This window comes from Capsella rubella, unplaced genomic scaffold (genome assembly GCF_000375325.1).
Source record: "Capsella rubella cultivar Monte Gargano unplaced genomic scaffold, Caprub1_0 scaffold_3, whole genome shotgun sequence".
NCBI lineage: Eukaryota > Viridiplantae > Streptophyta > Magnoliopsida > Brassicales > Brassicaceae > Capsella > Capsella rubella.
In genome coordinates this window covers 2790797-2815580 of record NW_006238921.1, presented here as the reverse complement: position 1 = coordinate 2815580, position 24784 = coordinate 2790797, and the positions used below count along the sequence as shown (strand labels likewise).

Genomic DNA, 24784 nt, shown 5'->3' with positions numbered 1-24784 from the left:
GGGTATTTATATTTTTCGTTAATTATTTATTCAGACTTGGGACATTAAAACGATTGGGCCTTGAATTTAGCGTAGGCCTGGAATAAGCCCATAAATTCCTAAGTCTTAAGAAGAAGGGGGAAGGGGAAGAGCGATCTGCGATCATAATAAAAAAGTAAAAACCCGCGCTACATCAAATCATCATATTCTCGAAAATGAAATTGAGATACAATAAACAAACTAATCAACCAACAACAAATATGTATTACTATTTCGAAGATAACATATATATATATGTCAACTTGATGAAATCGCCTCACTGAAACCGACTTGTTTGAACATATATAATGGAATCATTATGTCATTTGTCTTCTTCTTGATTTGATCAAATAAAGAGTTCAGCAATTCGACATACAAATGAAATTAACACAAGATGCGGCGATGGTTACGGGAGAAATGTGACAAGGGAACGCATTCGTCAATATTATAGTTTGTTAGAAATAGCTTAATACATACTTGTATACAATAAAAAAAACTCACATTTATATAAAAAATTAAATGTATGTTTTTGTTTATCATGCGCACGTGTTCTTGGCCAATCAGACAGAAATTGAAAAGTTAAAATACAAAACGTGTTTGTTAATTAATTATGTGTGTTTGTTAATTAATCTCAAAAGATTTAGGAGATTGCGCAGCAGGAAGCTTTTTGAATATTCTTTACTCGACGTCTCTTTTCGTTTGGATGCTTTTTGGGGTGTCACATGGTTAAGTGGAGTGGAGTGGAGACATATGTTCTAGTTCGACGAGGGAGGTTAGTTTTCTGTTGGGCTGCAGTCTCAAGTCTGAACAATGTATTTTCGACTTCTCTTGACGCCGTCCTCGCCCATTTTCGGTTTTCTCTCCTTAGTACGTCGTTTGAGTTACTCCAGGGATTTGGGTCCTCGAATCTCTGGACATGTTTTTCCCAGCCATGATCACATACATCAACGTCTCCTCGAAATTTGCCTGGAGCAATGCAAATTATTCAAGAGTCGCAAAGTGTTCGACGAAATGCCTCAAAGACTTGCACTGGCCTTGAGAACTGGGAAAGCCGTCCATTCCAAAAGCTTGATTCTTGGATTCGGTTCTCAAGGCAGTTTAGGCAACGCCATCGTGGATTTATATGCCAAGTGTGCACACGTTTCTTATGCTGAGAAGCTCTTCGACTACCTTGAAAAGGATGTAACGGCGTGTAACTCTATGCTATCCATGTATTCCAGCATCGGGCAACCAAGACAGGTCTTGCGCAGTTTTGTCTCATTGTTTGAGAATCTTATTCTTCCAAATAAATTCACTTTTTCGATTGTTTTATCAACCTGTGCCAGAGAGCCTAATGTCGAGTTCGGCAGACTAATTCATTGCAGTATGATGAAGATGGGGCTTGAACGCAACTCATATTGTGGAGGGGCTCTAGTTGACATGTATGCAAAGTGTGACCGTATTGGTGATGCTCGACGAGTTTTTGATCGGATACTGGATCCTAATCCTGTTTGCTGGACATGTTTGTTCTCTGGCTATGTGAAGGCTGGTTTGCCAGAGGAAGCCGTCATAGTCTTTGAAAGGATGCGGGATGAAGGCCATCCGCCTGACCATTTAGCTTGTGTGACTGTTATAAATACGTACATCAGTTTGGGGAAGCTCAAAGATGCACGTCTATTGTTTGGGGAGATGCCCAGCCCAGATGTGGTCGCGTGGAATGTAATGATTTCAGGGCACGGGAAAAGAGGACGTGAGACTCTGGCTATTGAATACTTCCTCAATATGCGGAAATCTGGTGTTAAATCCACCCGTTCTACCTTAGGAAGCGTTTTGAGTGCCATTGGAATTGTAGCAAATCTTGATTTAGGTTTGGTAGTTCATGCAGAGGCTATTAAACAAGGCCTTGCCTCTAATATATATGTTGGCAGTTCTTTGGTTAGCATGTACTCCAAATGTGAGGAAATGGAGGCTGCTGCAAAAGTATTTGAAGCTTTGGAGGAAAGAAATGACGTCTTATGGAACGCCATGATAAGGGGTTATGCACATAACGGCGAAGCCCACAAGGTTATGGAATTGTTTATGGATATGAAATCTTCTGGTTATAGCATTGATGATTTTACCTTTACAAGCCTTTTAAGCACCTGTGCTGCATCGCATGATCTAGTAATGGGAAGCCAGTTTCACTCAATCATAATCAAGAAGAAGTTATCTAACAACTTATTCGTAGGAAACGCATTAGTGGATATGTATGCAAAATGCGGAGCGCTTGAAGATGCAAGGCATTTTTTTGAGCACATGTGTGATCGTGATAATGTATCCTGGAACACAATAATTGGAAGTTATGTCCAAGATGAAAACGAAAGTGAAGTCTTTGACTTGTTCAAGAGGATGAATTTGTGTGGTATAGTGTCTGATGGAGCATGTTTGGCTAGCACACTTAAGGCATGTACAAATGTTCATGGTCTTAACCAAGGAAAACAGGTTCACTGCCTCTCTGTCAAATGTGGCTTAGACAGAGATCTTCATACTGGTAGCTCGCTCATTGACATGTATTCCAAGTGTGGAATCATTGAAGATGCACGTAAAGTTTTCTCTTCTATGCCTGAGTGGAGCGTTGTGTCAATGAATGCTCTAATTGCAGGTTATTCTCAAAACAACTTAGAAGAATCTGTACTTCTCTTTCAACAAATGCTGACCAGAGGGGTTAACCCATCTGAAATCACTTTTGCTACCATTGTTGAAGCTTGTCATAGACCAGAAAGTTTAACTCTAGGAACGCAATTCCATGGTCAGATAATAAAGAGCGGGTTTTCATCTGACGGTGAATATCTAGGGATTTCACTTTTGGGCTTGTACATGAATTCACGTAGAATGGCAGAGGCTTGTGCTTTATTCTCGGAGTTATCAAGCCCTAAGAGTATTGTTCTTTGGACGGGAATGATGTCAGGCCATAGTCAGAATGGATTCTATGAGGAGGCTTTGAAGTTCTACAAAGAAATGCGCCGTGATGGTGCTCTACCTGACCAGGCGACATTTGTCACTGTTCTTCGAGTGTGTTCTGTCCTTTCTCTTTTAAGAGAAGGTAGAGCTATCCATTCTCTTATCGTTCACTTGGCCCACGACTTGGACGAGTTAACCTCTAATACCCTAATAGACATGTACGCTAAATGCGGAGACATGAAAAGTTCGTCACAAGTTTTCTATGAAATGAGGCGTAGAAGCAACGTCGTCTCATGGAACTCCTTGATCAATGGATATGCGAAAAATGGTTACGCTGAAGATGCCCTGAAAGTCTTTGATTCCATGAGACAATCTCATATCATGCCAGATGAAATCACTTTCCTAGGTGTTCTTACAGCTTGTAGTCATGCAGGGAAAGTAAAAGATGGACAGAAGATTTTTGAGATGATGATTGGTCAATATGGTATTGAAGCACGTGTAGATCACGTAGCTTGTATGGTTGATCTTCTTGGGAGATGGGGATATCTTCAAGAAGCTGATGACTTCATAGAAGCACAAAACCTGAAACCAGATGCAAGACTATGGTCATCTCTTCTTGGTGCATGTAGGATTCATGGAGATGACATTAGAGGAGAAATTGCTGCTGAGAAGCTCATTGCATTGGAACCAGAAAACTCGTCTGCTTATGTTCTTCTTTCGAATATATATGCCTCACAGGGACGTTGGGAAGAGGCCAATACTCTGAGGAAAGCCATGCGAGACAGAGGAGTCAAGAAGGTACCTGGATGTAGCTGGATTGATGTGGGACAGAAAACACATATTTTTGCTGCAGGAGATAAATCTCATTCTGATATAGGAAAAATCGAGATGTTCCTTGAAGATTTTTATGATTTGGTGAAAGATGATGTCATTGTCAATCCTGATATGGTGGAACGAGCTTCTCTTGATTGTGTGTAACAACAGGAAACAATAATGGTCGGGAGCTTCTCGACTGTAGTTGAATTCATGCAGAGCTGAAGATCTCCACATCAGTTCACAAAATCAGATACATATGTAGGAACTCAAATTGCATACACAGACGACCATGTTTATTTTGCATTTTGCTGATGTGGACCAAGTTTCCATCGAGCCAAGAAAAAAAAAGGGTTTATTCTCTGTGTTCCTCGTGTGCTATCAGGTAACTGGGTTTGTGTGCTGCCTAAGCTCAAGGTTTTACAGGAAACATAACTAAGAATTTATCATTTTTCTTTCCCGCAGGTAAGGCTTGAGATGACAATCCAAGTGAAGGAGGAGAAGGGTCCATGGTGAGATCCCAATGGTGAATCACAGTACACATACATCGCGAGCTCAAAAGGTGATTTAATCTTTGCATGTTTGAACATACGCTGTATCTGCATCGCTACAGTGTTGTTTTTTATGGCAGGATCGTGGACAGACATGGTGTGTTCTTAGAAATCTAGTATCTGCTTTCCTCTTGTTTGTGTCCCATCTTGAGGTTAGATTCACTCTACATCATTCTCTTTTTTCTAGCGGAGACATATAAGCGACATAGAAGCAACTGACAACTGATGACACATGTGAATGCTCTGCTGTTTTCTAGACATTTGATCTGTGTTCACGAGAATTTTTTTTTGTACTCGATTCACATTCCTCTGTTGCAATAAAACATTTAACATCAAAGTGAGAAGAAGACAAAGTTGGTCCTAATTCTTCATTCCAATCCAGAAACAGAGAAGATGATATATGACAACTCATCATCATCCAAAATCCAAATGGATCAAGAACAACATCAACTAACTAAGCTAATATTGCAGCATGTTAATAAGCTTACATCTGTCATAGTTCAGATTTTGCATGGGAAAAGTCATAGAAGAAGGATACTACAGTTTATAGATCCTACATTTACACCAAAACACAAGACATCTTTTCAAAACCAAACTAGTCACTACTTCTTGCCTTGTTCAATAGGACTTTCCTCTGGAACCACGGCCATTGACCGCCTAACACGGCATATAGTCCAGAGATACAAAGCCAACATTACCCCTAAGGATCCACAAGCTGCACCCAAAACCAAAGCACCAAGCACTTTCCATATACACTCACTTCTCCCTCGACCCTCTTTCTCCTCCGTGGAAACTTCATTCGGTTCAAGTGGCTCTGAATGCATCCACATTGGAGGAGGATGCCTTGTTTCAAAGCTCCATGAATGGAGAAAATGTGCCTTGGAAGAGTTTCCATTGGCAGAGCTTAAACCCACAGTGACTTGACCATCTTCCCATAACTTGGCCAAGTCTAGCGAGAAAGAGAAGAATGGATCAAAGAGCTTTATGGAACCAGATTTTCTGAACCGAACCATCATTCTCTTAGAATTTGCCTCGTAATCAATCATACAGCTCAAAGTCCCTCCATTGTTCATCATCAAGTCACCAACAAAGGAAAGGTTTCTGATTTCGGCAGATTCAGGTCCACCAATTAAGATTCTTGCACAGTTTCCTATCTTGGAGATATCAAACTCAACAGCAACAACTGTCTCGTTCTTTGCATTTTGTAATAGAAACTCTAAAGCAGAGAAATTGTTATCTTTTTTACCGAACAGACTAAGATCCAAACTACTTGGAACCATTACAAAAGACAAGATATCATCATCACCAATCTCATCGGACATGGAAGAAAACGAGAAGTGAGTCGAGAAAGAAAGCGAGTTCCTCTCTTTACCTTGGAAAAGGCTGACGGGTTTCCTGTAAACGACTCGTCCCACGCGTCCACTCACTGAGTCAGTCAGCTGAATCAAAGAAGTGTCAGTGACCAGCTTCGAATCCCCGAACAGTGCAACACTCTTGTCAAAAGTCGGAGACTTGACAAACCCATCGAACGAAAACGTGGAACTCTCATCTGCAGCCATGGTTCCATGTATCTCAAAGCATGAAAGGAACAAAAGAGATAAGGTTATGAACAGCCCCATAGCTTCTGAGGGAATAGAACTAAATGAGAAACTTGAACTCTCTGATTAAAAATGGATACAGAGAGACAAGCTCGTATGTCACTATCTCTCTCTCTCTCTTCTCCTTGTAAATGGAATTTTCTAGGATTCGAGAATGAATTCCACTATCGCTCAAGAAGAAATAGAAATAGTAATTATTTAAGTGGTGTGTTCTTGTTTTATGTGGAGAGTGAAGACGTTACAGCTAATTTGACCCAAAAGTAAATATCATCTTCTGGAGAAAGCAGATATGTTGATTCGCTCTCTCACTTTCCCTCTCTCTCTCTGTCTTAGACTATACTATACTTAGTGGGTTGCTGACTAAGGAAGGTTTATATGCGTTTTGATGTATATACGCTTTGATAGACACATTAATACGCTCTCTGAATGACATATATGAAGATGATACAAAGTACAACACCGTATTAACCTGAAACTTAGCCTAAACTTTAACGGAAAACAAAGTCGGAAATATCTAATCTTCCGAAGCCAAATGATCAAACTAACAAGGAACTAACCTATGTCTATTTTACTTGATTATAAATAATTTTCAAAAAGCCAACAAGAATGTATAATAAGTTACAACTAATTTTGTGAGCTGTCAGATGTGTATTATACACACATGTCTAGTAGCAAGCTCTTACAGATAAGGAAATATTGTATAAGATATAAGATAAATAATAGTCTATCTATATAACCTTATTACAACTAGTATAAAGTAGAAAATTGAGTTACAAGTTTCAACTTTTAGTAAGGTTGTTAAACTGAAGAAGCCTCTAATATTACATTTTCACACCAATTATTAATGTGTTTTTTGTAAGTCATAATTAAACACAACACCACCCCTATAAATAGTCTTCAAAATATCCCATTTTCTTCTCTTTTAGTGTTTTTTTTTTGGGTCTCCGACACATCTCTCTCTCTCTCTCTCTTCTTCACCGTGGTAGTTTCAGACCAAAATAAAATATGTCACGAAGAGCATGCAAAAGAGTAAGCTTTAATCCGAACCCAGAAGCCACAGTCGAACCCATATTCCCAAAACACGAGGGTTTAAGCTCGTCACATCACAGGCGGAGAAGGGTGGTTCTCGTCGGGATTCTCAGTTTCGGTCTAAGGAGCTCGCCGGCCGCGAGGAAACTGATCCAACGTATCGGAGCTAGAGTCGCCAAAACGCTGCGTTTTATTTCCTTCAGGAGGAATACTACCGATAAGAAATCGTCGTCGTTTTTATTGCCTGCGACTTCTTCTTCCTCTTCGTCTATTTATATGAAGAGGTCAAAGTCTGTAAACGAGACAGAGTCTCACAGAGCAGAAGCTATTGAAGATTGCATCGAGTTCTTGAACTCTTCTTTTTCTCTTTCGAGATCAAACTCCGTCTCAACGTGGTCTTCTTGATTTGACCCGAATTTGGATTTGAGTCGGGTCAAATAGCTACTCTATTTGTTCCTTTTTGTTGTTGTTATTGTAGTGAATTATAGAATTGATAATTGAGCATTGTATAGTGTGTTCTTGTGTCCGATTCATAATTCTTTTTTTACGGTCCTTGACAAGAAAATTATTCATGATCTTCTTTTCAACATTTATTACAAAACCATAGATCAAGGTTTAAATAAAATAAAATTACGCTAAATTAACTTCAATTTAATACTAACAGCCATTGTGTGAAACTAGTGACGTTTGATATTTTATATAATTTGTACATTTCCTAAATTTGTACCGACCAAAAAAGAGAGAAGCCAGGTCTAAAAATTCAAAAGGAGGGGTCGTCATCGATGGACCGTAGACAAGAAAGCTCATGGGAAATCCCCACTTGGCTCTTTCTTCTTTTTTTGACCCCCCATTCCATCATCATCATCATTCTAATATATTTCTTGTTCAAAAACAAACAAACGGAAAATTCCAATATATTTCTTAAAAGAAGGATGGATTCAGAACCAAAAAATAAAAATAAAAACAAAGAAACTCACAATTTAATTTCATCATAAGAAACTTAAAAGCGTTTCGGGAATTGTAGGTCCGAAACCTGACCTAACAAAACCATAACGTATCAATGGTATCTAAAGAATCCAATGAAAAAACTTACATTTAAAAATGTGCAAGACCTTGTGTGGTGGAATGCCACTAGCAGAAGCTGCAACAAAAGATTTTATCACATTGGCAAGAAAAGCAAGACATTAAAGAAAGATTCTTTGTCTTGTTCAAAAAGGTAAACATTTCATCAAAAGAAAAAAAGAAACGAAAGAAGAGTATTAGGTAGGTTGAGTAGGTCGAGAAAGAAAGACAAAGAGAGTAGTTGAATTTCTATGCAAATGGAAACTTGCTTTGAAAACTAAAAAAAAATAGATAATCATTAAGCTGACAGAATATAAACTACTTAAAAAGAAAAGAGTAATACATGGATAAGTCAAGAGATGCAATGTAGATGAAGGCGGATGGTAAGAATCTTTCACTTTGCCATCTTACCTCAAATTACATTGTTCTTGAACATTATTTCCTACACAACTAAATCCAAGCATGTAGTTTCTTGTAACTGGTCAACACTTACTGTATTTTTATATCTTTTGTCTCTAAAATGGATCCATTTGCAAACTCGTGACTGTAACTATATATACCCATTAGAACCACAAATTTACAAGACAAAAAGCTATGAATCCATTTACAATAGGGGAGGTCTCTGCTAGTGGGTTTCTACACCTAATAACGTTTGAATTTAGATGATGTTCTTCATGAGTGAACACTGGACAGTTTGAAAATCTGATACTTTCCCGTGAAACTTTCGCAGGGAAAAACAGGGTGTGATCACCGTTCTTCAGGGAACCATTACTCAGAGGGATATCAACCCTGAGAAACTAGAAGTTTCCCAGACCTCAACACCTTCCATAAATTCCCGAGAAACAAAGAGCCGATCACCTCCAGCTTCAATTTTCGAAATCATTCCTCTCTTGGAATCTTCTTCTTTGTCTACAAAGTTTCTTCTGCGAATTGGATCACCACTTGTCTTCTCATTCACACTTGACCATACCTCTAACGCACCACCCCTAGCGGCCCATACTTGCTTTCTATAACAATGTACAGCGCTGTAACCGCCTCCGTCGCCTAGCTTCCACGCACCTGGATTCTCATCTGACATATATACCCATGGATCTTCACCTAATTTACGGATGTCTACCATTCCGAGGTCTCCCGACTTAGAACATACCTTGAAGATGATCGAGTCTTCCACGTCAACGTCCATGTCAGCTAAGGCGTCCCCGAACCTGCTGCTCCGCCCCGAACCTGGCTCGCTTGTTTCCCAGACTATGTTCCTCGTCCTCGGGTCCCATATCCTGATATAGCCGGAGCATCCAAACGCTCCACGTTGAACGGCGGATCCTATCAAAAGACCGTTCGTTGGCAGCCACCGTAGTTTCTCTGGTACTGTGGTTTTAGCCGAGCTTCCAGATTGCTGGCCGATCACGTCGCCGACTTGGAGAGTGGATTTGTCGATCCGGAGAACGCTGTTCTCTCTGTGCATGCACTCAAAGGATGCGAATACACCACCGTCCGAATCAGCAACCGCGGCAACGCGTGCCTTATAGATCCTCGGATCCTCCGGATCAGTCCAGTGCGTAGATCCGACGTAGCGACCTCCGGAAAGGTCGTAGAAATGAAGTCCCGACGCGGATACAGATCCAATTGCAGCCGCTTCGCTCCACACACGGCAAATTGAGGTGATATCATTGAGATGCGTACGAACGGTTCCAGCGTGGGAAAGACTCCAATCGTAGACTGAGATCTGACCACCGTGAGCGATCCACAAAGAGGCATCTCCAGCAGTGGCGGTTATAGCAGACGGAACTCCGTCAGCAGCCGGTGTGATTGTGGATACTAGAGACGCATCGAAACCTAGTAGCGCCGGCGGTAACATCGCCGATCTGAGAAGTGATTCGACACCGTAATACTGAGCCTCGTCGAGTAGCTCTTGCTTGGAGAAAACGCCAGAGGAATTAGCTGGGAGTCGACCAGTACGGATGAGATTAAGGATGACGGCGAAAATCTCAGGGTCACGATCGATGAAAACCGGAATCGATCCATGGGAGGTTGGAGTCGAGAGAGCCGCGAGGAGAGAGTCGGGACAAGTTGATTGAATGGTCGTTGCGTTGGTTTCGAAGACCTCACCGCCGACGTTGAGCTTCACTCGCTCGCTGCCATCGGAAACCATCACAGTCCGGTTCGAAATTTAGATTTCAGCTTGAACCGTTTTTTGCCAATTGGGCTGTGGCTGGGAAGAAGAAACGTAGTTGTAACTGATGATGTGTTAACTTATATGGGCCTGGGCTAATCTCGATTGGATATTTACAAGCCCAAATACAAATGACAAAAAAAAAAAAAAAAAAAAAAAAATCAAGGGCTGGGTTTAGTTGAAAAAAGACAAAAAGTCCGAGGGTTTCATTGTTAATTACAATTTTACAAGCTATTCTACAATGTAAGTTAACTTACAGAAATGAAAAAAAATAAAATAAAGTCTTTACGATACAGAGACAACACTGTCACAGATTAGACAGTGATCTGAAACCAATTTATCCATGGCACTGCCTTGTTCAATTTCGAATTTGCTGCTAAACTTATTCCACAGATGCAACCCGTAGCTTCTCTTCTGCATCTCAAGAACCTTGACTTGGACTCTCTTCGAATCTTTCTCTGTTCTTGCAACTTTGAATAGTTTCTCAATCTCAATCCAGTTCACTGGATAAAACGCAGGAGGTGTCATGATGGAGAAGTTATAACCAGTGGTTCCTTCCACGGCTCGAGCCACTCGAGAAACAAGATACGGTCCGTTATGTCCCCAAACGTTTCCATTGAAAGTCAACGCGAATTCTTCAATGGTTTTGAGCAAGAAAGGGTGGTTCTTGTCGAAGACCAGAACCGCATTGTTCAGTCTCGTCCAGTTTCTCGAAACCGGTTCGAGGGTCTGTGCACCGATCACGTTCCTAAGAGTTTTAAAGCTCTTGAGAACAATCATGTCTGTGTCCAAATAAACACCTCCGAATTTGAACAGATACGCCAGTCTCATGAGATTTGACAGATTCTGAGGTAGAGGAACCTTTCCAGGATCTCTTTTACCGGTTTGAATCTCTTCAAGCCACGATTCTCCGGCTGTGCCTTTGAGAAGAAAAGGCAAATCCGGGGTGACCGCCATAACTCTGTAACCACGATCAAGAAACGGTTTCAAGATTCTGAACCCTTGAGGAGAATCCATTGTTGATGATAAAATGATCAAACAACCTCGAGGATGAGATTTAAAGACGCTTTCCACGGACAAAACCTCTCTCTTACCGAACGACTCCGCAGGTGAGATCCATGTCATCATGAAGTTGACCTCACAATCATCTCTCAAAAACTCTGTTGCTCTCTGTTGAAACTTCTCAGACAGGCCTTTGCCTCCAAAAACATCAATAACATGAAGATTGTTAACCTCTTTGACTGTGATTTGTTGCTTGGTAGAATAGTTACTGTTGGTGTCTTCACTTAGCTCCTTCTCTAAGCTTAGAGGTAAGTAAGGAACAACTGTCTTGATCTCTATCGTCACCAACTTGGCCGAGTAATCCCTCACCGATAGATTAGAGACGAGAACGATCGTGAAAATGACCAGAGCTATTACTGTGGAAGCAAACGCTGTGAACAGTGATGATCCGGAGCGGTTTAACCGCCGGTTATCAAACATGGCCGTGATTTTCTTAGTGACTTCGTGATCCATTTTTAAAAAATTTTTATTTTTGGGAAAGGAAGAAAAGAACAAGGTAGGAGAAGAAATCAGAAGTGAAGTCGATTAATCTGTGTTTTTTTTTTTCCTCTCCTTATAATAATGTTGTGAGTTTCGTCTTGTCTTGCTTGGGATTAAAGAAGCTGTCGTGGTTTGAAAGGTTCTTAATTAAGCAGCCAAAGAAGGCTGACTTGGACGTAGGTTTCAATATATGTAATTAGAATAGAATGGGACCATACACGCTTAAAATAAACGATCATGATTTATCCACATTTATATTTTTTCTAAAGGGCTCAATCTCTTGACGACTTTTCTTTTTTTCTCACTCTTTGACTATATCCATTAGGACTGTTCATATATATAGCTATAAGATTAAGACCATATCAAAAGAAAGATTTATAATTGCTTAGCTTTGTCCTTGTATCAAATTTCAAAGTTATATACAAACGAAGAGAAGATTGGTTAGTTTTGGTTTCTATTCACGTTTCTTTTCGGATCCAGCTTGGATTTAGTTTGTGATCAAAATAGATATTTAGATGAATTCGCCTATTAACTTGGATTTGGTTTTAGTTTTAAGAAAGGAAAAAAATAAAAAGATGAAACCCTATTTATTTCCATACTTAATGTTTGGTTCGTTTTTTGGATTGAAATATTTTGGTTGGTTTTGATATATCAATTAAGTGAGGACAGCTGAATTTATCCATTATTTTGAATCTTTTTATTATTACATGTTGATGATCTTTAGAATCTTCTCTTCATATTTGTTTATCATTTTTTGTTCTTGTTAGGACAAAGATAAGCAAATATTAATCTTTCTTTTGAAATGGTCTTAATCTTAGCTTTGATAATTGTTGGTAATTATTATTAGGCCGTCTGTGGAATTTTAAAATAAAATTATTTTTAAAAATACTTTCGATTGAATGATAAACGCCTTATGTTCTTCATAGTTGACTGATGAATAAAACAATAGTTACGTTGAATTAACTTTTTCGTTGCTATAACTAAGAAGGCACCTTAAAAGGTTTCAAAGGAACATCTAGATGTGTGAGGCACTTTCCTAGTTGATCAATTTGTTATATCCAGTTTTTATTTTGTTGGGTTCCTTAATTATTTCTTGTTCACTACATAGTAATTGAATTGGATATTAAGACACGAGAAAATGAAATGTTGGTTAAGTCCACTTACATATATATATATATATATATAATTATTTTCTTTTTCCTCCGCACAACTTGTCAAGTTATGGAAGCATCTTGACTTCTTCGACGATTGATAACATAGTTAGGTGCATACAAATCTTTTCCCAATATTATACTAATCTCATATTATTGCCGATGGCTAGTACGTTACAAGTATCAATCATTCAGTTAGAGAATGTTGCCAATCATAATTTAAAACTGCTGGCCTCTCGTCACATAAAAAAATGTCATACAACTACACTGCCATTGACCAGATGAGCTTCTTTGGTGATCCTGAATCGTGATTAGCTATTGAATAGTGTGTGTGTGTTCTTCCTTTTCTGTGTTTCTGTGTGATCATCCAACATTCGAAGTTAAAATTTATTGCAATCAAAGCAATAAAAATCTAAGCGATGATATCATCATTATTATTATACTGAGTTATTAACATTTTCTCTCATGACACTTGATTTACTATAGTCTATACATATACGTATAAATATGTTAATATATCAGAGACTAATCAATATCCTCAAGAATATAATTGTCCTCTATTAACAGAAAAACAAAAGTCATCTAGGGGCCATCTCTGTGATGCTCTGAAAGGAAATATTAGATGTCGACGTCGACCCTTGAGGATTGGCTGAGCTTTTTCCTTTGTAACCTTGCATTGACAAGCTTTCCTGTGAACTGCCGCCTATAAGACCGATGCCACGGTGGTTGCGTCCCTTGTTGACACCTCTGTAGACACCAGGCTCCGTTAAGGCGGCCTCGTTGAGGTTAAGCTCTTTCCTGCAAAGCATGTCCACCACCTGCTTCATGTTTGGTCTCTTCTGCGCCACGGCTTGAGTGCAGAAAAGAGCGACTTTGATGAACCGGGTCACTTCGTCTCCTGGGAACTTGGTTAGATTCGGATCCACACACTCTAGTAGCCTCCCTTCTTCTCTCAGCTTCCACACCTGCCAAAACACACAGAAAAATGGCTCTGTTAATTGTGATTTGTTTTCACATCTACATGTTATGTAATTGGATGCTCAAATGAAAACCACAACTAAATTTTCCAAAACTGAAAAACCTTTTGTTAGTCGTAAGCGCTCAAAGCTAAATGGAAATAAAAGAAAACGTTTGCATTAGGTGTTGTTTGTATTTACGTTTTGAAAATGTATTCACTTGTAAGAAACACTAACACAAAACATAGAGCCTTTGTCAAAAAAGAAACATAGAGCTAAATATTTTGTGTGTTTAGGTATGAGAGCATTTAGATTTACCCATTCAATCAGAACCATGTACTCCTCTCCAAAGGCGGCTCTGCTGCTACTATTACCACTTATGACCTCCAGCACAAGTATCCCGAAGCTGTAAACGTCCGCTTTTTTCGTCAGTTGACCAAGAAGTGCATATTCTGGGGCCAAGTATCCTCTGTAATCCCGGTTTCATCAGATGAAATTTATTGGTTGAGGGAAAGATAAAACTCGATATTGTTTATAGAACGATTCTTACACTGTTCCAGCGACTCGGGTACTGACATGAGTGACATTGTCTGGAAAGAGCTTAGCCAACCCGAAATCTCCAATCTTGGGAGAAAAGTCTCGGTCTAGTAAGATATTGCTCGCCTTGATGTCACGGTGAACAACCTGAGGTTCGACTTCCTCGTGAAGGAAAGCTAAACCTGAGGCCGTCCCAACGCAAATTGAAGCTCGTTTAGACCAATCAAGATGTACATATTTACTCCTTGAACCTAAGAAATTCACACTCGAACAAAATCAGAAAAAAAAAAACAGGACAGAATGGGACTTGGTAGACAAGAATGTGATAGTGGTATTACCAAGCAAAGTACTAGCAAGACTGTTGTTCTCAAGATACTCATAGACAAGAATCCGATGGTTCCCTTCAATGCAGCAGCCAAGGAGGTTGACAAGGTTAGGATGATGAATGTTGGATATCAAGTTAATCTCGGTCAAGAACTCGCGTGTCCCTTGTTTAGATTCTGCTGACAATGATTTCACAGCTACTTGTGTGCCATCTCTCAAAACTCCCTACAAGATTCAGAACCGTGTTCATCATACCACCAATATATCAAACATTTTCTTAAGATAATTGTGTAGAGAAGTCATCAATTTGTATCACCTTGAAGACAACTCCAAAGCCACCACCTCCGATTCTGTTGGTTGGATGAAAGTCACCTGTGGCTGATCTTAACGAATTATATGAAAACACCCTCACATTGTCGGTGCAAATCTCTGGTTATTCAAAAAAAAAAGAAAAGAAGAAAAACAGAGAAGCTTTGTGAGAGAGATCATCAAATTCAAATTCCATTGTTCTAACCAAACATAAATCAAAGAGGAAGTGTATTAACAAGAGCTTATCACAGTAATGATCACAGGTAAAATAACTTGTACAAGGAAGCCAAACCCAAAACTGACATTAGAGAAATTTTAAACCCTAAAATAAAAGTGAACATATGAATTGTTGTACAGTATATAGTGTATACCTTCAGCTTCTGTCTGTCCAAGACGGTCACTTCTTTTGCACATATCAAGAAGTCCGAAACAATTATAACGCATCACAAACAGAAAACAAAAAAAAAGATCCTCCAAAAACAGAGGAAAATTTCAAACCAGAAACTCAAATCAAAACCCAACCAATTATAAAAAAAAAAAAAAACTGAGAAATGGATGAAAAGGATGAATTTTTCCTAAAAAGAACCTCAAGTTTGACCTGTCTCCTCAGAAACTCGAATCTGGAAGGTAAAAATTATGAGATTGTAGAGAAGAAGAAGATTAGTTGAAAATTTGATAGGGTTGGAATTCAATCACTCGAGTGAATAAAAGAGAAATAGGGAGTTTGGTTTTTGTGTGGAGTGATAAAAATTTCAGACTTTTTTTTTTGTTCTCGTGAGGATGTCAATAAATTTGTTGAAGAGACAAAAGTAATACTATAAACCAAACCCAGAAACTCCTCCAATGAACAGTAAATACGCTAAAAAGAAAATAAAAAGGGTGTAATATCTAATGTTGTTGGTGTATTTAATTTGTTGGCTGCTGAGTGCTGATGCTTCAAAGTGACGACGACGAGACTATTTTTCTTATTATAAATAAAATGTTATTTTTCACGCGATGACGACGACATTTTTTTTTTTTTTTCATTGATTTGGGTTTCTTCTATAAGAATTTTTTTCCCCTCTCTATTTGTTCCCTCCTTAATTAAAGCAAGATTATAATTTTAACTGTATAGAGCAAAGCCAAACCAGTATTTGTGGCCTTGTACCGTTTAAATAAGAAAATGTTCATGTTCGTTCATACCTAATTATGAATTTTAAGAGCGAATACTGTATTAATAAAAAGTTTTGTTTTACCAGATTATATCACACGTTACATTAATTTGACCAAAGAAGAAAGAACTCGCCGTTCAGACACGACCCCCATGCATTTTATGAGTATATTTATGTTTTGGGAAAATTAAAATTTAAAAACAATGACAAAAACGTCATCAAATTACTATTTACTTGACGTCATCGTTACGTTGATATTAAATCATCCAAAGAGATATATTTCCAGATCCAAAAAATTATATTTTTTTTTGATATTCACATTACGTATTAAACATTTTTGTTATATTTTTTTTTATTTTTGATTTCGGTGTGAAATTGACTTTACAATTGGCAGCAAATGACATCATCGCTCGCCATATTTCTTTTATGTGCACCACTAATGCAAAATTGAAAAGGTCCACCTTGTTGACCACATTTCATACTATCTTACTAGAATCAGTGTCAGCGTTATCGCTTTTTTCAAAAAATAATAAATTCATCGATATCGGTGAAGTTGTGGCATGCATAACTACTTCTACTGGTCACGTAATCTTTGTTTTATCTCAACGTGAAGACAATTGATTCACCATATCCAAATCCTCACAGTGACTTGGTCATCATGTAAAGTGACTCTTAACATTAACCTAGCGAGACAAGCGATGGAGATGTTTCCTTAAGAATACTCACAACCATTTACAAAGAATCTTTGAATCGGTCAAATGTTTGAATGAACCATTTTGATACATGCTTCAAATGCATCCTGCTTGCATTACTATGTTTAAATACACCTTTTGGATAAATAGCTTTGAAAAAGGACAGGTTATTTGAAACACTCATCGTGTGTCCCATTTCTCCTATGCTCTGTTTTGTTACTGGATTCTCGCTTGGTTCTATAGCTTTAATCGTGAACATGGTTTTAAAAGCTTCAGGTTTAAATTCAGACACATCCTTTGGCAGTTTCTTTCTGAAAACATTTATGAAGGAAAAAGACATTTGATGCCTAAGTTCACAGATTTTAACGGATCACTTAGAAACACATAGTTTCCAAGTGTTGAAACAAAAACAAGAACACAGGATATATAATGTCATATGGGTCAAGATGTGAATTTGGGGAACTGGTTTCGCGGGGAAGCATAGCTTCTCTCGCTGAGAAGATCATCGTTTTCGGCTTCGTTCCCGTCTAAGCATAGAATGTTGATGTTGTCAACACTCGGTTCTGATGAGCTCACGGTGCTGCTTGTGGCTACCGGAGAGCTTGAGACACTAGCCGGCCGACTTCTCACACTGTACATTGATGATGCCGGAACTTTCGTCACAAGTGGCCGGAGATTTCCCGTCATGCCTCGTCTTATATCCTACACACGAAATACCAACAGTTACTTTATTAGTATCGGAAAGAACATTAGCAAGCACTTTTGTGGGTCAGGTCATTTAGCTTGGGCCAATGTTTTATCCATAGCAAGCTTGTGAGAAACTCTTTACTGAGGCTTGTATTCACTCCTGAGATTAGGCGGATGTCAAAGCAAACAAAATCGCAGTGCTACTCTAGAAACCAAAATATTCGACCAAATATTGTAAGACGCGATCATACCATATGTCTTAAGGCCATATCGATTGAGCTCTTGGAGAGGTTTCTCCCATATCCAAGGCTGTTAAAAGCAGAGCTAGATTTCCCGGTTCCTCGACCGCCGCTATCAGTTAGCCGCGGAGGACCTAGTTTCCTCATGTTCACCACTCTCTCAACCATTTTATTACCCATAGCCACTGGGCTCAAGCTATCGCAGCTACTTCCGACATTGTTTGCCTTTGCTCGTCCACGAACGCCCGTGACACTTCCATTGGTGTTGCCAATAGGAGCCCGACCTCTGGACGGTGAGCATGATTGCCTTCTTGCATGTCCGACGCTGCCACTGGTGGGACCACCTCCGCGTTCTATAGAACCAGATCTTGAACCTGGTGCTGAGGCTACTCCAGGTCTGCCTCTTGAAGCTGAGACCGGCCTGTCTGATAAAGTCGTCCTCAGATTGGGTGGGGCTTCTAAAGAGAAACCAGGCATCTCCGGCGGTTTCCATGGCCTGGAAGACTTCACAGCAGGAGAAGGAGAAGTCCCTCGGGACGTAGCCTTACTGGAAACTATGGATGGACCAGTGGGGGTTGAAGGCCTACGGGTTGGCGTGGCTGGCCTTGATACTGGTTTTTTAGAAGGTGCAGAAGATGGTCGAGTATTAGATCGGGTTGGAGTAGCTGATCTCGCTGAACTGGTAGACGTGCTAGTGGTTCGTGGAGCTGCCGTTGAGTTAGTAGCACGTGCAGCAGTTAAGGTGGCACGTGAGGTGGGTGTTGAGGATCTAGAGGTTGAAGCTCTGGTGGTCACTGGCCTTGTTGTAGAGGTGGTTGGAGTTGTAGACCTTCTCGTTGGTGTGGAAGGTCTACTCGCTGACCTTGAGCTACCTGAGGAGGATGGTCTTCTGAGTCCAGCTACCGAGGAAGAGCTCGTTTGGGACTTATTCTTGTTCACTGAGACGATCTCTTCACGGCAGTTCCCTAACTATGGAGCCCAACAAGAGTTTCAATGCTTATACTCAAAAAAGACAAACGTAAACTTGGACCAGAGACCTATTAAGGATACGTCAGTTCTGTCTAACAAGTTAGTTCGTACCCGAGATTTAAGAACAGTGGGGCGAGAAGTGGGAGCATCAAGCTGATTCATTACGCTTCTATGTGGCTCTTTCTCGAACTGTGGCGTGCCTGGCGGAGTTAGAAGCCTGAACAAGAGACAGGAACATCAGACCAATGATCCATGTAAGCAGGAGACATTTGATTACACTCTAGCACTAGTTGTTCAAAATAATTGCCCCTTTATGTAACAGAACCTTAGCTTTTGTGTTAACTTCAATATAAATTGGGCAAATTCAATCACCATAAGTATATATATATACTCCCAAATTGCGATTTTATTTTTCTAATTTTAGAATGCACAAAGAAACAATGAAAAAAAAATATCAATGTTTTATAAGGGAACACAAATGGAAACATTACCAATCGTAATCGGACTTCTCATTCTCCGAATAGAGGAAGTTCTCTGCGGCGGTTCTCCGGAGAGGATAACGTTGAGACGAAGCCATTTCCGAGACACCAGAGAGCGCCGCAGCCGCAGCAGCCTTCAACGTTCCATTGATACTAGCATTATCAGATCCTACAAGAGACAGAACAAAATTCAAACACCATTGCCAAAGCACACACAAATAAGTATGTATACATGTTTATATATACATAGACGGACCTGTTAAACAAGAATCAGCTCTGTGTTCTTTCTCACGACGACGCATCTCAAGAAACAGAGAGAGTTCTTCGTCTCTGTCGTGGGTCAACATATTTGGAAACCTGAGATTGAAGCTTTCTTGGTCTCGTGTCCGAACTTGCACAACAACCAAAAAAAAAATCTCCAAATAGAAAAAGAAAATGAAGAAAGAATCGGATCAATCAGATCTGGAACAGATCACACTACGGGGACCTTGAGAGAGCTCCACCAATGAGGATAATAGAAGGCACTAGAGAACAAAGGACAAGGACCCAAGCGGTTTTTTTTTTAAACATTGATTCAAAAGAGAAGTCCTTGAGTTGAAGAAGAAGAGGAAGAACAACAAGGGAGAGAGTGGGGAAGATGTTCTTCTTAACGAGATTTTTTTAATTTTAATTTGTTCCAACTTTTTAAAATTCCGACTTCAAACCAGACAACTCTTGGTCGTACCATACAATACATCTCTTGTTTTTTTCCTCTTAAATAATTGAATATGGTGGTTTTGAAAGTTTGAACAGAACACGAAGCATCGGGTTCAAAACGCAGAGGATCTAAGAAGAGCTCACGGGACACGTGTACAGTTTTTACCCATGAACATGGTATTTAATTACGAAAAAGCCACTTGCGTTCTTTTATTTCTCCTCGTAAAGGTTATGGTTGCTGAAATTTATGTGGTTAAAACAAAAATTGTTATATAACTTGTCCCGCTAAATTTGAAAAGTTAATTAACTGTATAACAGTAAAACTGTAAAAAGCATTGCAGAGAAAGTAACTTCTGGTAATTATTTAGGATTTCACTAGAAATTAGGAAAAATTGCTAACAAAGCTCCCTATCTTTGTTAGGGTGAGATATGCATATGGTAGACTTGGCGTGTTTAATTTGGAGAAATTATTTCATTCACTAATGTATGTGTCGTTAGACATATCAATGAATGGTTGGATTCTAATCGCACAAAACAATTTTTCAAAAAACGATTAGAAACTTGATATGCATTATAACACCAGGTTTTTTTTTTTTTATTTTTTTTTTTTATAAAAACTATATTGGTTTTCATATATGAAGATTTGGTTTCTTTTGTACGCTTACCCGAAAAAATGTCAGATTCTTTTTCCCAGCGAGTTTGCCGGTCACCGATAGTCTATAAGAAGGGATTGACCACTTGCCAAGTATTCCCCATGGGGCAGCAAAATATAAGAGAATCCATTTTCTTATTCTTCGTCGCTTCCAATCATAGGCTCGTCCTGGTCCACGTCGTATCCTCCCCCATCAGGTCCAAGCACCTTAAACCTGGCCACATTGATTACACCAAACCCACATTAATCTTGTGATGGTTTTTCTTTGCATTTAGTTTAGGTAACTGATAAGAAACTAAGAAGTTAAAATATTGAAAGATAAGAACCTTTCTATGATGAATTTTCCTTCCTTGTACTTCTGAGACTTCTCGTATGCAATTTCCTGAGGGAGAAAATGGTAGTTAGCAACAAAGGAATTACAACGAAACTTGTTTACAAGTATGAGTTTTGAGTCTTGTACATATTTCCAGCCGACAAGAGAGCCACAGCTAACACAGAAGATGTCAGCAACAGTGTGCCAACCAGTCATCATGGCGCGATGCTCCTTCTCTCCAACCGTCACATTGACACTAAGAATTCAAAAAGGGTTGCTAATAAACAAAGAAACCTTATCACAATTACTTGTATGATCAAATCCTTTCTATGTAGTACTTACACATTGTCGAAAAGATAAGCCCTTCCGTGCTTGCAGTGAAATGACTGGAAACAAAACAAGCACACACACACACAAATCATGTAGCTGTTTGATCAATTGAAGAACATTTATAGCACAGTGGAAAAACAAGTGTGGACTCAAAATCATGGTGTGTTTGATCAGTTCATTGGGAAACTACAAAAAAAACAAGAATTAAAGGGTCAACTTCCCAAGTTGTTTGATCAGCATGGAAATGTAGATTGTGTGTTTTCAATCAGTTGGTCTCAAGGGTCAATACAAGATGATCATTAGCAACTGAAAGGTAAAATTTCCATTTCCCATGTCGTTTATGATCAGTTTGAAACAGTGAGTTGTGCGTGTTCAATCAGATTTAGAACAAAACAGAACCTCTGAAAATATGTATATACAAACACCAGAGTGTATTAGACCAGGAAATTAACAAGCAAGCTAGAGCAAACAAAGAAAGTAAAAACTGTAGGGACATCATCAATTGTGGAAAAGAGGAAGGTACTAAATTAAATGGAAGAAAGATAACAAGAAAATAACCTTTGAGATAAGATCATTAGTAACTGCGAAATGTGTTTGACAATGCTTGCAGCTATAAACCAGTCCTTCGAGGTCGATCACAAATAATCTTCCCATTTCGAACAAATCCACCTACCTGAAAAAAGGCACCAACAGATCTCAAATTCCGTCACAGATCTTGACAACAATCAATTAGGTCGGTCGGATAGGAAGCAAAATAAAACAGCGACTAAAGATTCTGATCCAACAGGCTATTATAATTTAAAGGGCCGTCGATTCAACAGAAGAAAAAAAAAAAAAACACTGAAATCAAACCACGAACAACCCATAAATTTTCTCAGAACTGGCGAAGAACATCATTACCACAACCAAAAATCAATAGAAATTACCAGAAAACTGTAGTTTGCGTTTGACGAAATACAACATTGCAACTTTGGTATAAAATGAAAAAAAAAAGGAGAGCGTTAATCTCGAGAAAAAGCTTTTCGATCAAATGTCAAAAAAAGGTAACGAGATAGTAGTAGTGGTAACTAAGAAGAAACTTGCGTAGTTCGCAAGACGCCGAGTGGAGAAGGAGAACAACAAAAAAAAAAAGTAGGAGAGAGAAACGGAAAATAAAAAAGAAGATCTCCCAGAATATTTCCAGCCAAGAAAAAAAAATTCCAACAGAAGACGAGAAAATTCGTACGACATAAGAAAATGGAGAGAAAAAAGAAAAATCCCAGAAAGAAATGAGGAACACCCAAAATTGTTTGATCTTACCCCGAAGGAGAAACGCCAGAGCAAGGGAAGGTTTCGAATTTTTCCATGCATTTATACTTATATTACTAAATAGAATTAATTGCTGACAAACAGAGCCAGGGCATATTTCCACGGCCCATTAGCCTTATTCTTCTAGGAAATTTAATCACACTTACCACGTGGCAACAGTAATCTTATTTGCAGGATTGTTCCATTTTATTCCCACGGTTATCTACTGTATATGTATGTCTTTACAATTCACTGATCGTGTTCGAACCTGCGAGCAAACCGGTGCCACAATCAGGCACAAGGTAAGAGCTACAAACTTTGTCCCAATACAAGAATGTGTTGATTTTATCATCGATTTGAAAATGGAATACAAATGTAACTAAAAAGAAAAAATGTGAATTTGAGAGTTCCCCCACAGAGACTCTTAAGATCAAATGTAGACGGATTTTGGATTCTGACTAGAAAAATTTGTGAGCGAGGAGTCCTACATTGTATAAAACAAAAGGGGCAAATAATACGAGCTTTCAATCTTTCTGATAAACCATTCTTCGGTATAAAGCAGGTTCCTCAATAGAGAGAAGAAGGAAGTTTTCTTTTGGAAGAGGAAGAAACATACCTTCTCATTCTCCTTCTTTTTCTCAATTATCTTTATCGACCAATCTTGCTTACTCTTTGAGGAGGCCACACCACACGAGTGACCCGTCCTTGAACTAAACCCAAAGGAATCTGCCAAACAAGTTTATCCAGATCGGTCACAGGGGACAAGTCTTAAAGAGTATCATATCCATCATCTATGTACATTCAAAATCTATATTAATGTGTGTTGGGGGTCTGCAAGCAGAGGACTTACAGGGCCAAAGGTTCTTGAGTCTAAGCTGGTACTTTTGTTATCTCCTTCTACCCAACAGTGACCTTCTGGGACTCTTATCACATCCCGAGAACTACTTATCCATTCGCCAGGCATCCCTACTATCCTCTTTATGTATCTATCCCTAAAATTTGTCGGAGAGCTGACAGAGATATGCAGTTCCAATTGTCAGGAGTTTAATGATGCATTTAAAATATTAACTTAGAACAGATACAGCACAACGTCCGAAGAACTTAACAAAACAGATTTGAGACCTGAAAGAGCCAGAGAAACTGAACCTTTTGAAGCAAAAGACAAGACGAGAATCCAAAGAATTTATTTTCATGGCCAAATATTTAGACTACATTATATCAAAAGTACAGTTTCTTGGGGCCATAATCAGAGACTGAAAATGCACACAATTTATGGAGAAGACATCATTAACAGGAGACTAACATGTAATCAACTAATACTACTAAAATGCGCTTGTCAAAGGATGACTCCAAAGTGGCTTGGCATTAGAAGGAACATACCTGAACACAACAACATCACCACGAGCAAACTTGTAATCCTTAAGGCAAAATTTATCCACGAGTACATAATCATCTGCACCAACAATTAAACATCGAATAAGAGACATGAATGGACCAAAAAAAAATGCAAGAGTCTACATTGGAACAGTAAGGATGCTTACCTAAATAGGAATTTTTCAGGGGATTCATTGTCGGAGACATGGAATCTCCTCTCACCGGAACAACACTACAACATCTATCTGAAATGGTAAGCCCTATAATACCTCCAGTGAATGATTTCTTTGCTACTTCCCACAAAAGTTTCTGGATTCCCATGTCCAAGATGACCAACCTAATATGTGATTCTCAGCAACAGGTATAGAACCTTCTGCAAAAAAAAAAAAAAAAAAACACAAGGCTCCCGGGTTGCTAGATCTTTTAAGTGACGTTTTCTCTAATGCAAAATGAAAATCTATCAATTGCAACTTACAATAATCCTCAATCCAAACCAAACCCAATACAATTACATTAAACTGAAACACGTCAGTATTGCCAGCCAATTCATGAACCGATCTAATCTCAAACTATGCTGAACTTAAGTGAGCTAAAAGTACTCGATTCATGGAACTGAAAGGATTAAATTTGAGACCAGGAGCAAGAAATGAGACCTATATCACAGCTACCTGCAAATCAATTTTGCGAAAGAAGGACAGCAGAGCCAGAGCTCACGACACAGTGAAGAAGAATCAGGGTTTCTCTTTTTCTCAAAACACTCCCTTTGGTTTGTCTACAGGGTTTAACTGGAACCTTTACATCGTCCGGTTCAACCAAGAAGTTTGGGTCGCGGATTTTAAGTGGTTTCTTCCGGTTAAGTAGTATTAATTGTTGACCGTTGGATTCTCGGTCAAAGTCCCCAACCCAACTTGGATGAAACAGAGATACTCTCTACTC

The 24784-nt window shown here is 39.1% G+C and overlaps 9 protein-coding genes across 18 annotated transcripts; 2 read left to right on the top strand and 7 right to left on the bottom strand.

Moving 5' to 3' along the window:
* Positions 1-690: 690 nt before the first annotated feature.
* Positions 691-4599, top strand: LOC17891752 (pentatricopeptide repeat-containing protein At3g09040, mitochondrial). 3 transcript variants are annotated; one of them, XM_023786434.1, is made up of 3 exons: positions 691-4135; positions 4216-4312; positions 4382-4599. In XM_023786434.1, the coding sequence occupies exon 1, from the start codon at positions 829-831 to the stop codon at positions 3913-3915; it is 3087 nt and encodes a 1028-aa protein (XP_023642202.1). In that variant the 5' UTR covers positions 691-828; the 3' UTR covers positions 3916-4135; positions 4216-4312; positions 4382-4599. The 3 variants fall into 3 exon arrangements, with proteins under 3 accessions (XP_023642202.1, XP_006299083.1, XP_023642203.1); XM_023786435.1 differs by having other exon boundaries at positions 1180-1257; positions 1344-4135; positions 4216-4599; XM_006299021.2 differs by having other exon boundaries at positions 4216-4599.
* Positions 4600-4678: 79 nt separating this feature from the next.
* Positions 4679-6203, bottom strand: LOC17891143 (lectin). Its single transcript, XM_006296591.2, has one exon. It carries the CDS (start codon positions 5918-5920, stop codon positions 4904-4906), a length of 1017 nt encoding a protein of 338 aa, XP_006296653.1. The 5' UTR covers positions 5921-6203; the 3' UTR covers positions 4679-4903.
* Positions 6204-6634: 431 nt separating this feature from the next.
* On the top strand, positions 6635-7449 carry LOC17891188 (josephin-like protein). The gene has a single exon (XM_006298704.2). The coding sequence runs from the start codon at positions 6905-6907 to the stop codon at positions 7331-7333; it is 429 nt and encodes a 142-aa protein (XP_006298766.1). The 5' UTR covers positions 6635-6904; the 3' UTR covers positions 7334-7449.
* A 1070-nt stretch (positions 7450-8519) lies between these two features.
* Positions 8520-10308, bottom strand: LOC17892129 (BTB/POZ domain-containing protein At3g09030). Its single transcript, XM_006297584.2, has one exon. It carries the CDS (start codon positions 10137-10139, stop codon positions 8763-8765), a length of 1377 nt encoding a protein of 458 aa, XP_006297646.1. The 5' UTR covers positions 10140-10308; the 3' UTR covers positions 8520-8762.
* A 36-nt stretch (positions 10309-10344) lies between these two features.
* On the bottom strand, positions 10345-11787 carry LOC17892158 (lactosylceramide 4-alpha-galactosyltransferase). The gene has a single exon (XM_006297738.2). It carries the CDS (start codon positions 11673-11675, stop codon positions 10446-10448), a length of 1230 nt encoding a protein of 409 aa, XP_006297800.1. The 5' UTR covers positions 11676-11787; the 3' UTR covers positions 10345-10445.
* A 1473-nt stretch (positions 11788-13260) lies between these two features.
* Positions 13261-15818, bottom strand: LOC17893982 (putative serine/threonine-protein kinase). Its single transcript, XM_006297802.2, has 6 exons — positions 15351-15818; positions 14987-15099; positions 14685-14895; positions 14360-14597; positions 14128-14278; positions 13261-13818 (listed from the first exon to the last, which is right to left on the bottom strand). The coding sequence occupies exons 1-6, from the start codon at positions 15421-15423 to the stop codon at positions 13432-13434; spliced, it is 1173 nt and encodes a 390-aa protein (XP_006297864.1). The 5' UTR covers positions 15424-15818; the 3' UTR covers positions 13261-13431.
* A 1300-nt stretch (positions 15819-17118) lies between these two features.
* Positions 17119-20644, bottom strand: LOC17892970 (cell wall protein DAN4). 3 transcript variants are annotated; one of them, XM_006298952.2, is made up of 6 exons: positions 20558-20644; positions 19453-19553; positions 19209-19365; positions 18829-18934; positions 17761-18717; positions 17119-17524 (listed from the first exon to the last, which is right to left on the bottom strand). In XM_006298952.2, the coding sequence occupies exons 2-6, from the start codon at positions 19541-19543 to the stop codon at positions 17264-17266; spliced, it is 1572 nt and encodes a 523-aa protein (XP_006299014.1). In that variant the 5' UTR covers positions 19544-19553; positions 20558-20644; the 3' UTR covers positions 17119-17263. The 3 variants fall into 3 exon arrangements, with proteins under 3 accessions (XP_006299014.1, XP_023641402.1, XP_023641403.1); XM_023785634.1 differs by having other exon boundaries at positions 19453-20130; positions 20558-20638; XM_023785635.1 differs by lacking the exon at positions 17119-17524 and adding an exon at positions 17545-17669 and having other exon boundaries at positions 19453-20130; positions 20558-20638.
* On the bottom strand, positions 20345-22724 carry LOC17891847 (protein yippee-like At3g08990). 3 transcript variants are annotated; one of them, XM_023785640.1, is made up of 6 exons: positions 22642-22724; positions 21746-21860; positions 21200-21243; positions 21005-21113; positions 20871-20926; positions 20345-20758 (listed from the first exon to the last, which is right to left on the bottom strand). In XM_023785640.1, exons 2-6 carry the CDS (start codon positions 21839-21841, stop codon positions 20680-20682), a joined length of 384 nt encoding a protein of 127 aa, XP_023641408.1. In that variant the 5' UTR covers positions 21842-21860; positions 22642-22724; the 3' UTR covers positions 20345-20679. The 3 variants fall into 3 exon arrangements, with proteins under 3 accessions (XP_023641408.1, XP_023641410.1, XP_023641409.1); XM_023785642.1 differs by lacking the exon at positions 22642-22724 and adding an exon at positions 22487-22504; XM_023785641.1 differs by lacking the exon at positions 22642-22724 and adding an exon at positions 22114-22442.
* Positions 22660-24605, bottom strand: LOC17892626 (mitochondrial inner membrane protease subunit 2). Of its 4 annotated transcripts, none has more exons than XM_023785637.1 (6): positions 24324-24605; positions 24016-24221; positions 23855-23927; positions 23325-23484; positions 23091-23200; positions 22749-22958 (listed from the first exon to the last, which is right to left on the bottom strand). In XM_023785637.1, exons 2-5 carry the CDS (start codon positions 24167-24169, stop codon positions 23123-23125), a joined length of 465 nt encoding a protein of 154 aa, XP_023641405.1. In that variant the 5' UTR covers positions 24170-24221; positions 24324-24605; the 3' UTR covers positions 22749-22958; positions 23091-23122. The 4 variants fall into 4 exon arrangements, with proteins under 4 accessions (XP_023641404.1, XP_023641405.1, XP_023641406.1 ...); XM_023785638.1 differs by having other exon boundaries at positions 24517-24604; XM_023785639.1 differs by having other exon boundaries at positions 24502-24600.
* Positions 24606-24784: the final 179 nt, after the last annotated feature.